This window comes from Rana temporaria, chromosome 12 (genome assembly GCF_905171775.1).
Source record: "Rana temporaria chromosome 12, aRanTem1.1, whole genome shotgun sequence".
Taxonomy (NCBI): Eukaryota; Metazoa; Chordata; class Amphibia; order Anura; family Ranidae; genus Rana; species Rana temporaria.
Window position 1 is genome coordinate 27,955,280 of NC_053500.1, and position 13,325 is coordinate 27,968,604.

Sequence of the window (13,325 nt, forward strand, 5' to 3'; positions counted from 1 at the left end):
GCCACCAGCGCACTCGATGTCCGTCGGTGTCCCGCGATCGGGTCACAGACCTGCAGAACGGGGAGAGGCAAGTGTAAACATGCAGCTCCCCGTTCTGCCTAGTGACACTGTCACTGATCGTCTGTTCCCTGTCATCGGGAACAGCGATCAGTGACGTGTCACGGCAAGCCACGCCCCCTAATCATACTTACCTAGGTGGGTGAAGCATCGGTCTGATGCTGCATCGGTCCCCCACCAGGTCTAAGACTGAGAACTGAGCGATGAAACACCGCCAAACGCTTGGTTCTCAGGGCTCCCTGATCAGAGAGCTACTGACTGTCAGTTACCACTCTCTGCTCGGGATAAGGTCAGGTGTACATCAGGATCAGTTCAGGTGTACATGAGGATCAGGTCAGGTGTACATGAGGATCAGGTCAGGTGTACATCAGGTGTACATGAGGATCAGGTCAGGTGTACATGAGGATCAGGTCAGGTGTACGTCAGGTGTACATGAGGATCGGGTCAGGTGTACATCAGGATCAGTTCAGGTGTACATGAGGATCAGGTCAGGTGTACATCAGGTGTACATGAGGATCAGGTCAGGTGTACATGAGGATCAGGTCAGGTGTACATCAGGATCAGTTCAGGTGTACATGAGGATCAGGTCAGGTGTACATGAGGATCAGGTCAGGTGTACATCAGGATCAGTTCAGGTGTACATGAGGATCAGGTCAGGTGTACATCAGGTGTACATGAGGATCAGGTCAGGTGTACATCAGGATCAGTTCAGGTGTACATGAGGATCAGTTCAGGTGTACATGACGATCAGGTCAGGTGTACATCAGGTGTATATGAGGATCAGATCAGGTGTACATCAGGATCGGGTCAGGTGTACATCAGGATCGGGTCAGGTGTACATCAGGATCTGGGTCAGGTGTACATTAGGATCGGGTCAGGTGTACATCAGGATCGGGTCAGGTGTACATCAGGATCGGGTCAGGTGTACATCAGGATTCACAACTGAATGACGTGTGCAATTCAGAAGCCTTCACATAGAAGTCAATGGGCCTAAATTCGCACCTGAGCCCCCCCGATTGAGGGCACGCTCACTGTGCCGTCAGTCTATACTTACAGGTGCTTTGCCTCCCTCAGCATCACTCCATGGCATTGCAATCCTGCGAGAGTGTGATCTGCCATGACACAGGGGCAGGGCAGCCATCACAAATTTTGAATTTTGGGGCCCCTTACACAGCTTTAGGCAGGGCAGAGAACCGGGGGGGGGCCCTCCTCTCTCCTACTGCAAGATAAGCGGGGGGAGGGTTATGGTAACAAAAGTGTCACCTCTTCTCTCTCCTGCCGCGAGATGATAAGCGGGACGGGGGGACCTGCACAGGGGTGTGAACATTGCCGTTATGCATCAACACGTGTCTAAGCCAATTGGTTATGGAGTTATGTCGCCATGGTAACTGATAACGATAATGAGGCTTGGTTAATGGTTACTGTGAAAGCACAAAATTATGGGTATGCGAACAGAGAAAGGGCGGAAATAAACATTATCAAGAATCGGAAGACAACCGCTAATATGGCCCCCGGCTTCAGCTGGAAGGGATACAAAGCTGCAAAATAGTAAGAAACATGCTATGAGGAGAACTACTACTAGCTTTGCGGCCTTATGATTGCTGTGGATTTGTGTTCCTGAGTTTACTACCGCCAAGAGCCCTTTCACACTCCTGAAGCTTGTACCCCACAATTTCCAATGAGTATCGTTCATATCTGTGCGACTTCAAGTCGCAGTGACTTCAAAGTAATCCCTGCACCACTTTGGTCTGACTTTGATGCAACTTGGGGTCCATATACCTCAAGATTACACAGGCAAAAAGGCGGGCTCCGCAGAGGGCAGGGAGTTCTGGGCATTGTAGTGCGGCGGCCTGAGTTCAATATGGGAGAGGCACATGGCAGGACTACAATCTCTGCAATGCAATGTGTAAGTCACATGACACGCACCAGCCTATGGGCTGCTCTGCACACCCTGGAGGTTCCAGCACTGAGTGTGCTGAGGATAGGGTTGCCACCTCATCCCTTTAAGACCCCTTTCACACTGAGCCACCCATAGCGCCGGCGGTAAAATGTTGCAGTTTTTACCGCCGACGCTATGGGCATTTAACCCCCGACAGCGACTGAGAAAGGGTTAAAACTACCCGCAATGCACTGCTTCAGTGCATTGTGGACAGTATAGCCGCGCTGTCCCATTGATTTCAATGGGGAGGAGCGGTATACACACCGCTCCAAAGATGCGGCTAGCAGGACTTTTTTTTTACTGTCCTGCTAGTGCATGGGTGCTCAACCTGTGGCTCTCCAGCTGTTGCGGAACTACAATTCCCATGAGGCATTGCAAGCCGCTGACAGGTACAAGCATGTCTCCCAAAGGCTGAGGCATTATGGGAATTGTAGTTTTGCAACAGCTGGAGAGCCACAGGTTGAGCACCCATGTGCTAGTGCAACGCTCCAGTGTGAAAGCCCTCGGGCTTTCACACTGGAGATAATAGAGCAGCACTTTTAGGGCGGATTGCAGGCGCTATTTTTAATGCTATAGCGCCTGCAAAACACCCTCAGTGTGAAAGGGGTCTAAAACTGAACACATACAGTGCCTTGCAAAAGTATTCACCCCCTTGGCTTTTTACCCATTTTGTTACATTACAGCCTTTCATTCAATGTTTTTTTAATCTGAATTATATGTGATGGATCAGAACACAATAGTCTAAGTTGCTGAAGTAAAATTAGAAAAATAAATCTATAAAACAACTTTTTAGAAATAAAAAAACTGATAATTGGCATGTGCGTATGTATTCACCCCCTTTGTCATGAAGCCCATAAAAAGCTCTGGTGCAACCAATTACTGCTTTCCTCACGCTGTGACAGCGCATGAGGAAAGTACTGACAATAACCGTCAAGTCTGTTTACATTGTGATCAGCTGTGATTTGACACAGCTGATCACATGGTAATGGGCCCCTGTGATTTGCCCTTTACCGCGATCTGTGATCAGCTGTGTCCCCAGGGGGCATGGTCCTTGGGTGCCCTCCCAGAACAATAGAGCCGTGCTGTAGCCATCTATCAGCTATAGCCCGGTAACAGGGCTGGTGCATGGATTTTTGACACCCTAGGCGAATCCTTTTGCCGCCCCTCCTTGGCTCCACCCCTGTCTCCACCCCGCCTCTGACACTATGTGTGAACGGAGCGGCAGCTGCCTGCTGATGCTTGGTTGCTTGCTGTAGAGAGAAGAGTGTAGGAACACCAGTGGCCGGTTGCCCTGGGCAGAATTTCGCCCTGCCTAGTTTGCCTAGTGGTAGCATCGGCCCTGCCCGGTAATGAAACAGATGGCTGACGAAAGCCCAGGCACCAGGACCCAATTTCTAGTTGACCTGGCGCCTGGGATTTGTCGAGCCCTGCATTAGTTACTTTATATGGGACATGCCCATATTGATTAAATGTGGGCATGTCTCCATATAAGCGCTCTGATGTCACCATTCTGCCCCTTTGTTTACCTGGGCTATCAGGAAGTTGAGATGAGTTTGGAGGACGCCTGAGCTCATCCTTAGTGGAGATTTGTCCACCTATGCTGTTTAGTATGCCTCCTTCACACAGGGGCAATAAAAGCAAGTGGTTAATCCCCATTTTTACTGCTCCCCCAACCGCCCACCTGCAAGTGGACGTGCCAGCCAAAGTTGTCTGTACACATGCTGCAGCAAATTTATAGTAACAATTTAGTTATGTTTTTCTTTCTTTTTGTTTTTTTTAGAGACCTGGAATGCTTCCCGGAGCACGAATGCAAGTGCCAGGCATGCCGGTTGGTTCACCCATGATGCCAGGATACGGTGCAGGTCCTCCCATGAGGCCTGGAATGAACCCTATGTTGATTGAACCATTTAGAAAGAGACTTATGGCCCCACAAGGACATCCTTCTGCAGGCGCCCACAGGAGGGGGTAAGTAATGCAGATGTTTCTTGAGTTTTCCATTTTATTAAGCCCAATTGCAGTTCTATTTTTTTTTGGGGGATAAAACAAAGAACTACAATTTTGGTCAGGTTTTTAATTCTGTCTGTGATCCCATAGTGAAAATTTTTCATCACTTTGTGTCCCTTTTGAAGACAGTAAAATAAATGGGCGGGTACAAGAAGAGCCCCCCTGGTAGCAGTCATGGGGCATAATGGGTTTTATTATTTCTGACTTGATGATTCTGGGCCAGATTCTTGTAGTTCCTGCGGCGGCGTCGCGTAAGCTATTTACACTACGCCGCCCCAACTTACAGGAGCAAGTGCTGTATTCCCCAAACACTTGCTCCGTAGTTTGCGGTGGCGTAGTATAAAAGGCCCGGCGTATCCCTGCGTAATTCAAAGGGGGCTTATATTTAAATTAAGCGCGCCCCCGTGCCGATCGAACTGCGCATGCGCCGGGCTAAAAATAACCCAGTGCGCATGCTCCAGTTCTCGACGGAAAACGTCAATGACGCCGACGTGTACGTCATTGACGTAAAGTCGTATTCAAGAACGACTTACGAAAACGACGTACCCGACGGGAAAAGACGACGCGGACCCGACGCCATACTTAACATGGCATACGTGGGACTGGCGTAAGGTTACCCCTCATATAGCAGGGGTAACCTTACGCTTACGCAAACGATGTAAGCGACGGTTACACAACGCGATTTCGTTCGGGAATCGGCATATCAGGCTCATTTGCATAAACAAATGAGACCTGAACGTAAACGCCACCTAGCGGCCGGTGGCGAATTACATTTAAGATCCGACAGTGTAAGTGACTTACACCTGTCGGATCTTCAGCGTATCTATGCGAAAATGAATTTTGATCTGTCTATGGTTGGCTAAACTAAAAAGATTTTTGTTTGGATTTCTTGTCACTTCCTGTCCGGACAAGAGATTGGAAGAAAGGTGAGCTCAGAGTAAAAACATAGCAGGGGCTCTAACCCTTAACTGCTCTACCCAGAACAAAATGAAAATGTATGGCCGGAGTTGGATCTTAATATTTTCTGCAATGTTATAACACTGAATTATCTTTTTTTTTTAGAATGAAGAGAAGGAAAATGGCTGACAAGGTTCTGCCCCAGAGGGTAGGTTACAGATTAATGCTGATGATATTAATGGGATAATTTTAGATAATGTGATAAAAGATAACTTAAAGATCAGTGCTGTTTCTTCAGCTATAATCTATTAAGCACTTGACCTCTGGAAGATTTACCCCCCCCCCCCCCCCCCTTCCTGACCCGACCATTTTTTTTGCTTTTTGGCATTGCATTAATTTAACTGCCAATTGCATGGTGGTGCAACACTGTACACAAATGGAATGTAATTAATATTTATCACATAAATAGAGCTTTCTTTTGGTGGTATTTGATCACCTCTGGGTTTTAATTTTTTTTGCGCTATAAATGAAAAAAGACTGATGCCGTGTACACATGACCATTTTTCATGACGAGAAAAATATATATATTTATTTCACTTTCTGCTATATAACCTATCCAATAAAATAAAAACAAATCTAATTTGTTCATAAATTTAGGCCAATATGTATTCCGCTACATATTTTTGGTAAAAAAAATCCAAGTAACCGTATATTGATTGGTTTGCTAAGAATAGAATAGCATCTACAAACTATGGTGTATACAGTATATACTTGAATTTGTATTTTTTTTTTATAACAGTATTGGTAGCGATGAGCGACTAATAGCAGGACTGTGATAGTATATGGCAGGCAATCTGACACTTTTAACACATTGTGGGAATCAATGACACTAATAAAGCAATCAGTGCTAATTATATACACAGTCACTGTACTAATAACACTGGCTGGGAAGAGATTAAACATCTAGGGTGATCAAAGGGTAAATGTGTGCCTAACCAGTGTTTGTGTGTGCAGTGAGGTGCTTTCACTAAGGGTTGTGATGGGTTTTTATTCCCTAATTGTATACATTGACAGAGCTCTGTCCTGTCTTCCTCTTTGCTGATCAGAGGGTGCCGGTGGGCAATTTTTGGCCGGTACCCACTGATCAGCTTGTTCTGTGACTAATTACAGAACAGCCGGCTGTGTGTGTGCATGCGCCCCCTACCTGTAAGTTCCCGGATCACGTACTAGATATGTGATCCGGCACAGGAGAGCCGGTGTTCTGTCGAGAAGTGCCCCCTATCGAATAGTGCCCGCGCAGGACGGAGCCGCACTCCAGCTGAGTTGCCGATTAGCTGGAGTGACGTGACCAGGGTGCAAGCATACATCGTAGGAGGCATCTCTCGATGGGAGATACCATTTCACTGGCACAATTGAGACCTATACAAACAGCGGGGGGAGACCGTAGTTCTCACATTGTGCCTTGCTGTTGCGGGGCGGCTATACAGTGTGCTGATGGTTCGGTTTCCCAGCTGTTTGTATAGGTTTAAATTGTGAAATGGTATCTCCCATCGAGAGATAACTCCTAAGATGTGCGCCATGGTTACGTCAGCCCAGCTGATCGGCAAATCAGCAGTTGTGCTATGAAATACGGCGCATGCGCAGTTCGTCCCGGGCACTATTCGATGGGGGGGCACTTCTTGACAGAACACCAGTTTGCCACCATACTCCTACAATAGTCGGTCAGCAAGCGGTTAAGAGAGGCAGAAAGGATAAAGTTCTGCTTCAGCTGGCTGTCCATTGGCATGAAGGGAATATATCTGAACCCAATCACTATCATCTAATACTGTATATGCTGTTGTCATTTCAAAAGTAGCTGTCAATCTTTTAAAATCTTCAGCTTTTGTTAAATATAATATGTGTTGGTCCTGCCATCTAGGTCCTTGTTTGCATACTTCCTGTTGTAGACCTAAACTGTCACCCTGTTACATATAGGGTGACCACGTGTCCCGGGACAGTCCCGCATTCTGTAGGTCTGTCCCGGGCACCTTCACACTGGAACAATACAGTGTCCCGGAATGTAACTGACACAGGTCTTGGCATGAACCCCTCAGAGCTTAAGATGTGACACCCCCCCAAAAAGTGAAGAACTACAGGTCCCACCATAGATCTGTGAAATCTATGGGATCACACCCTTAGATCTCACGGGTTCATGCTGGGAGTTTCAAATTTGGGGGGGGTCACATCTTTAGATATCAGGGGTTCATGCTGGGATTGGTAGTCCTTTACTTTGGGGGTGTGTGACCTTCCCAAAGTTAAAGCGGTTGTAAACCCGCATATACATTTTTTTTTTTTTTTTTTTACACCTGCAAGGCAAAAGCCATAATGAGCTAGTATGCACCGCATATTAGCTCATTATGAAATACTTACCTCGGAACGAGGTAGGGAATTTACCTGGTCCACGCCGAGCCGAGCGTGTCTTCCGGGTATCGCCGCTCCAGCGCTGTGATTGGCTGGAGCGGCGATGACGCGCGGGAGATTTCCTTTCCGGCATGGGTCGGCGGGGCCGGCCCTTCAGCCGAGGATCCCCCCTGCGCATGCGCCGCTGCAATCAGCGGCGCATTGCGAGGGGAATATCTCCTAAACCGTACAGGTTTAAGAGATATTCTTTATACCTACAGGTAAGCCTTATTATAGGCTTACCTGTAGGCAAAAGTAAAACAAGTGGGTTTACAACCACTTTAAGGACTACAGGTCCCATCATGACACCCCCCCCCCCCAGAGCTGAAGATGCGAGACTCCCCCGCCCCCCAAATAGTGAAGAACTACAGGTCCCAGCATAAACCTGTGAAATCTATGGGATCACACCCTTAGATCTTAGGAGTTCATGCTGGGACTTGTAGTCCTTTACTTTTGGGGGGATGTGACCCCCAAACGTGAAGGACTACAGGTCCCACCATGAACCCCTCAGAGCTGAATATGTGACCCCCCTCACCAGCGAAGTCCCAGGATGAACCAGTGAAATCTATGTGGTCACAAAAAAAAGTATATGAAAGCGGGGGGGGGGGGGGGGAGGTGGGCATTGGGGGTGTCCCTGAATGGCAGTTTGGAAATGTGGTCACCATAGTTACATAGTTTCCTGGCAGAGACTACACGCAGCTGTGCAGGCATGGTTCACTGTTGTCAGAAAGAGCAATCCAGAGCAATAATGTATGGCGGACACTGGAGTCCATGTGGACAGGAAGTGGCTACAGGGGTCTCAAAGTGGTGGCCCTCCAGCTGTTGCGAAACTACAAGTCCCATCATGCCTCTGCCTGTGGGAGTCATGCTTGTAACTGTCAGTCTTGCAATTCCTCATGGGACTTGTAGTTTCACAACAACTCGAGGGGAGTTTGAGACCCCTGGACTAGAAACATAGGCCCAGATTCTCAAAAGAGATACGACAGCGCATCTCCAGATACGCCGTCGTATCTCTGCCTAGCGCCGTCGTATATCTGCCTAGCGCCGTCGTATCTATGCGACTGATTCTTAGAATCCGTTACGCATAGATATTCATTAGATCCGACAGGCGTAAGTCTCTTACGCCGTCGGATCTTAACTGCAATTTTTTTTTTGCCCGCTAGGTGGCGCTTCCGCCGATTTCCCCGTTGAGTATGCAAATTAGCTAGATACGCGAATTCCCGAACGTACGCGCGGCCGACGCAGTAAAGTTATGACGTTTATGTTAGGCTTTTCCCGGCGTAAAGTTGCCCCTGGGTCTATGAGGCGCAGCCAATGTTAAGTATGGCCGTCGTTCCCGCGTCGAAAAATTTAAAAATTGACGTTGTTTGCGTAAGTCGTCCGTGAATGGGGCTGGACGTCATTTACGTTCATGTCGAAACCAATGACGTCCTTGCGACGTCATTTGGAGCAATGCACTCTGGGATATTTTAGGGATGGCGCATGTGCAGTTCGTTCGGCGCAGGGACTTGCTTCATTTAAATGAAACACGCCCCCTACCCGCCGAATGTGAATTCCGCCGGGTGATTTACGTTACGCCGCCGCAACTTTACAGGCAAGTGCTTTGTGAATAAAGCACTTGCCTGAAAAACTTGCGGCGGCGTAACGTAAATGAGATACGTTACGCCCGCACAGAGATACGCCAATCTCTGTGAATCTGCCCCATAGTGCTTTGGCAAACTAAAGGTCATTCAGTTATGGTTTCGATCAACTTGAACCCTGGATCGGTTTTGCCTGATAATATAAAATGTTGTTTCAGGTTAATACACTAACATTACCTTTCATAACGTCTGTCTGTACAGATCCGGGAATTGGTCCCCGAGTCACAGGCATACATGGACCTGTTGGCTTTTGAAAGAAAACTAGACCAGACAATAGCCAGGAAAAGGATGGAGATCCAGGATGCCATCAAAAAGCCCCTGACTGTAAGTATTTCTTTATATTGAAAATGTACTTACCGTAGGTATTTATAGGAAAAACTTTTTTACTGCCAACAAACACATTCACTTACCGTATTGAAAAATGAATGCTTAGTGGCAACAATAGTCATGTGACTGTTAAACTTCTAGTTCCCCATTTTAATTTTAATCAGATTGCTTGAAACAAAGAGAAGTCTTTAAATAATTAGAGGAGAATGCTAAAGTAAAATCTTCATTTTAGGGTGCTTTCCATGTACAGTGCCTAGAAAAAGTATTCATACCCCTTGAAATTTTCCACATTTTGTCATGTTACAACCAAAAAATGTAAATGTATTTCATGTGATAGACCAACACAAAGTGGCACTTAATTGTGAAGTGGAAGGAAAATGATAAATGGTTTTCCAAATTTTTTCCAAATATGTGAAAAGTGTGGCGTGCATTTGTATTCAGCCCCCTTTACTCTGATACCCCTAACTAAAATCTAGTGGAACCAATTGCCCTCAGAAGTCACCTAATTAGTAAATAGAGTCCACCTGTGTATAATTTAATCTCAGTATAAATATAGCTGTTCTGTGAAGCCCTCAGAAGTTTGTTAGAGAATCTCAGTGAACAAACAGCATCATGAAGGTCAAGGAACACACCAGACAGGTCAGGGATAACGTTTGGAGACGTTTAAAGCAGGGTTAGGTTATAAAAAAATATCCCAAGCTTTGAATATCTCACGGAGCACTGTTCTATCCATCATCCGAAAATAAAAAGAGAATGGCACAACTGCAAACCTACCAAGACATGGCCGTCCACCTAAACTGACAGGCCGGGCAAGGAGAGCATTCATCAGAGAAGCAGCCAAGAGGCCCATGGTAACTCTGGAGGAGCTGCAGAGATCCACAGCTCAGGTGGGAGAATCTGTCCACAGGACAACTATTAGTTGTGTACTCCACAAATCTGACCTTTATGGAAGAGTGGCAAGAAGAAAGCCATTGTTGAAAGTAAGTCATAAGATGTCCCGTTAGTAATTTGCGAGAAGCCATGTGGAAGAAGGTGCTCTGGTCAGATGAGCCCAAAATGTTACTTTTTGGCCTAAAAGCAAAAGGAATACTTTTTTCAAGGCACTGTATTACATTTCAAATGTAACTTATCTGAGAAGTGATGTTTCCCTCAGGCCACAGTATCTTTGTTTACCTAATGCTGTATTGTCTTCTCTGCAACATGCTCTTTGTAGTGCAAGTAAGGACCTTAGAGTGTAAGCTCCTTGAGTGCAGGGACTGATGTGAATGTACAATGTATTTGTAAAGTGCTGCGTAAATTGACGGCGCTATATAAATTCCTGAAAATGTGGGGAGTGAGAGTAGTATTTAGGGGCTCTCCCTGTGTCCCCCCCTCCTTTTTATTTTCTTCTCACTATTTTTGTTGGAGAGTAGTATGGGGGCAGTGGGATGAGATTCCCCCCTCCCCTCTTAAAAAAAATAATAAAATATATATATAGGAAGGTTACGTAATCAATTTTTTTCCTTTTTTCTCCTTTTTTTTTTCTATGCGCGATTTGTTGGAGGATAGCATGGGGGTAGTGGGATCAGATTCCCCCTTCACCTCTTTTTAAAAATAATAAAATATATATATGGGAAGGTTATGTAATCACTCAGTTTTACAGCGGCAGGTCGGCTCTGCTGGGCGAGAGCACGTAGCTATACGTCACCTCGCCCAGCAGCCAATAGGGGCTCCCGGTCGTGTCAGGGGAGAAATGCCTGACCGTCTGTTCATACAATGTATGAACAACGATCAGTCATTTCCCCTAGTGAGGCCACCCCCCCCCCCCAAAGTAAGAACATACTTAACCCCTTCCCCGTCCCCTAGTGTTAACCCCTTCCCTGCCAGTGGCATTTTTATAGTAATCAATGCATTTTTATAGCACTAATCGCTATAAAAATGACAATAGTCCCAAAAATGTGTCAAAAGTGTCCGAAGTGTCCGCCATAATGTCGCAGTACCGAAAAAAAATCGCTGGTCGCCGCCATTACTAGTAAAAAAAAATATTAATAAAAATGCCATAAAACTACCCCCTATTTTGTAAACGCTACAACTTTTGCGCAAACCAATCAATAAACGCTTATCGCAATTTTTTTTTTACGAAAAATATGTAGAAGAATACGTATCGGCCTAAACTGAGGGGAAAAAAAAAACACTTTTTTTATATATTTTTGGGGGTTATTTATTATGGTAAAAAATATTAATTTTTTTCAAAATTGTCGCTCTATTTTTGTTTGTTTATAGCGCAAAAACTAAAAACCGCAGAGGTGATCAAATACCACCAAAAGAAAGCTCTATTTGTGGGGAAAAAAAGGACGTCAATTTTGTTTGGAAAACATTGTCGCACGACTGCGCAATTGTCAGTTAAAGAGACGCAGTGCCGAATCGCAAAAAGTGCTCTGGTCTTTGACCGCAATATGGTCCGGGGCTTAAAGCGGGAGTTCACCCGAAATTTTTTTTTTAACATTAGATTGATGCTCATTTTGTCAAGGGGAATCGGGTAGTTTTTTTAAAAAACGAAGCAGTACTTACCGTTTTAGAGATAGATCTTCTCTGCCGCTTCCGGGTATGGTCTTCGGGACTGGGCGTTCCTATTTGATTGACAGTCTTCCGATGGTCGCATCCATCGCGTCACGAGTAACTGAAAGAAGCCGAACGTCGGTGTGGCTCTATACGGCGCCTGCGCACCGACGTTCGGCTACTTTCGGAAAATAGTGACGCGATAGATGCGACCGTCGGAAGCCTGTCAATCAAGTAGGAACGCCCAGTCCCGCAGCCCATACCCGGAAGCAGCGGAGAAGATCGCTCTCTAAAACGGTAAGTACTGCTTCGTTTTTAAAAAAAACACCCGATTCCCCTTGACAAAATGAGCCTCAATCTAATGTTAAAAATTTACATTTCCGGGTGAACCTCCACTTTAAGTGGTTAAACAAAGAATATTCAACAGTGTGGAAAAGGAGTTCTGTTCAAACAAGTTTCCAATCTAATCCATGTAATCCCTTAAATGGTGACTATAGTCCAGCTGCCTAAAAAAGAAGTTTCCAGGTGCTCATTAAGCTTTGATGGAGAAGTCAGCTTCTTGATGAAGCCTGGTTGATGTGCTCTGGTCTTAATTGTATTTTTACAAATCTGTCCCTTATCCTCATTATCCAAGACCAAAAGTGCTCTTTTGATCTAGCCGTTGTTTGAGTGGTGGCTTAATTAGATGGAGTAAGAAGAGCCGATCTTATCATGCCTGAGACACGAGTTTCTGACACAGAATTTCACTCTCCAGCAAAAGCGGAAGCTGAGGATCTATATTTCCAACACATACACTCCCGGGAAACCCGAGGGAGACGAAGCAGAGAGAGTCAGTTCCTGGGAGCTGCGGGTCGAAGGAAAACTGCTGGATGATGTGAGTAAGATTGTACTATTGGAATGATCTTGACAAAGTTTGGGCCTAAAGCCTCGTACACACGATCAGATTTTCATCGGACAAATCATAGGACTTTTGTCCGAAGGGCGTTGGCCAGGAACTTGCCGTTCTATGGGTGGTCTGGAGAGTAAGGATGAGCTCCGGCGTGTTCGCATAGAACATGTGCAGAGCCCGCCAGGAAGTCGGCACCCGCACTGCGCTAATCACAGCCAGGCAGACATTGTCCGATGCTCGGCTGCAGAGATCGGGAAATGTCTGCCTGGCTGTGATTAGCGCAGCGCGGGTGCCGACTTCCTGGCGGGCTCTGCACGTGTTCTATGCGAACACGCCGGAGCTCATCCTTACTGGAGAGGCTTTGATCGGTATGTTGGTGTAACAGCCGTTATATAGGTGGTCTGGGGAGGGTATGATGGTGTAACAGCCGTTATATAGGTGGTCTGGGGAGGCTATGATGGTGTAACAGCCATTATATAGGTGGTCTGGGGAGGCTTTGATCGGTATGTTGGTGTAACAGCCGTTATATAGGTGGTCTGGGGAGGCTATGATCGGTATGATGGTGTAACAGCCGTTATATAGGTTGTCTGGGGAG

At 46.2% G+C, this 13,325-nt stretch overlaps 1 protein-coding gene across 2 annotated transcripts in view; it reads left to right on the forward strand.

Annotated features, from left to right (window-relative positions):
• SMARCD2 (SWI/SNF related, matrix associated, actin dependent regulator of chromatin, subfamily d, member 2) overlaps positions 1 to 13,325 on the forward strand; it is a 78,878-nt gene that overhangs the window by 27,157 nt on the left and 38,396 nt on the right. For both annotated transcript variants that reach the window (XM_040331587.1, XM_040331588.1), the window contains 4 exons: positions 3,777 to 3,961; positions 5,063 to 5,105; positions 9,178 to 9,300; positions 12,596 to 12,715. In XM_040331587.1, the coding sequence (XP_040187521.1) occupies positions 3,777 to 3,961; positions 5,063 to 5,105; positions 9,178 to 9,300; positions 12,596 to 12,715 (471 nt within the window). The remainder of the gene's footprint in view (positions 1 to 3,776; positions 3,962 to 5,062; positions 5,106 to 9,177; positions 9,301 to 12,595; positions 12,716 to 13,325) is intronic.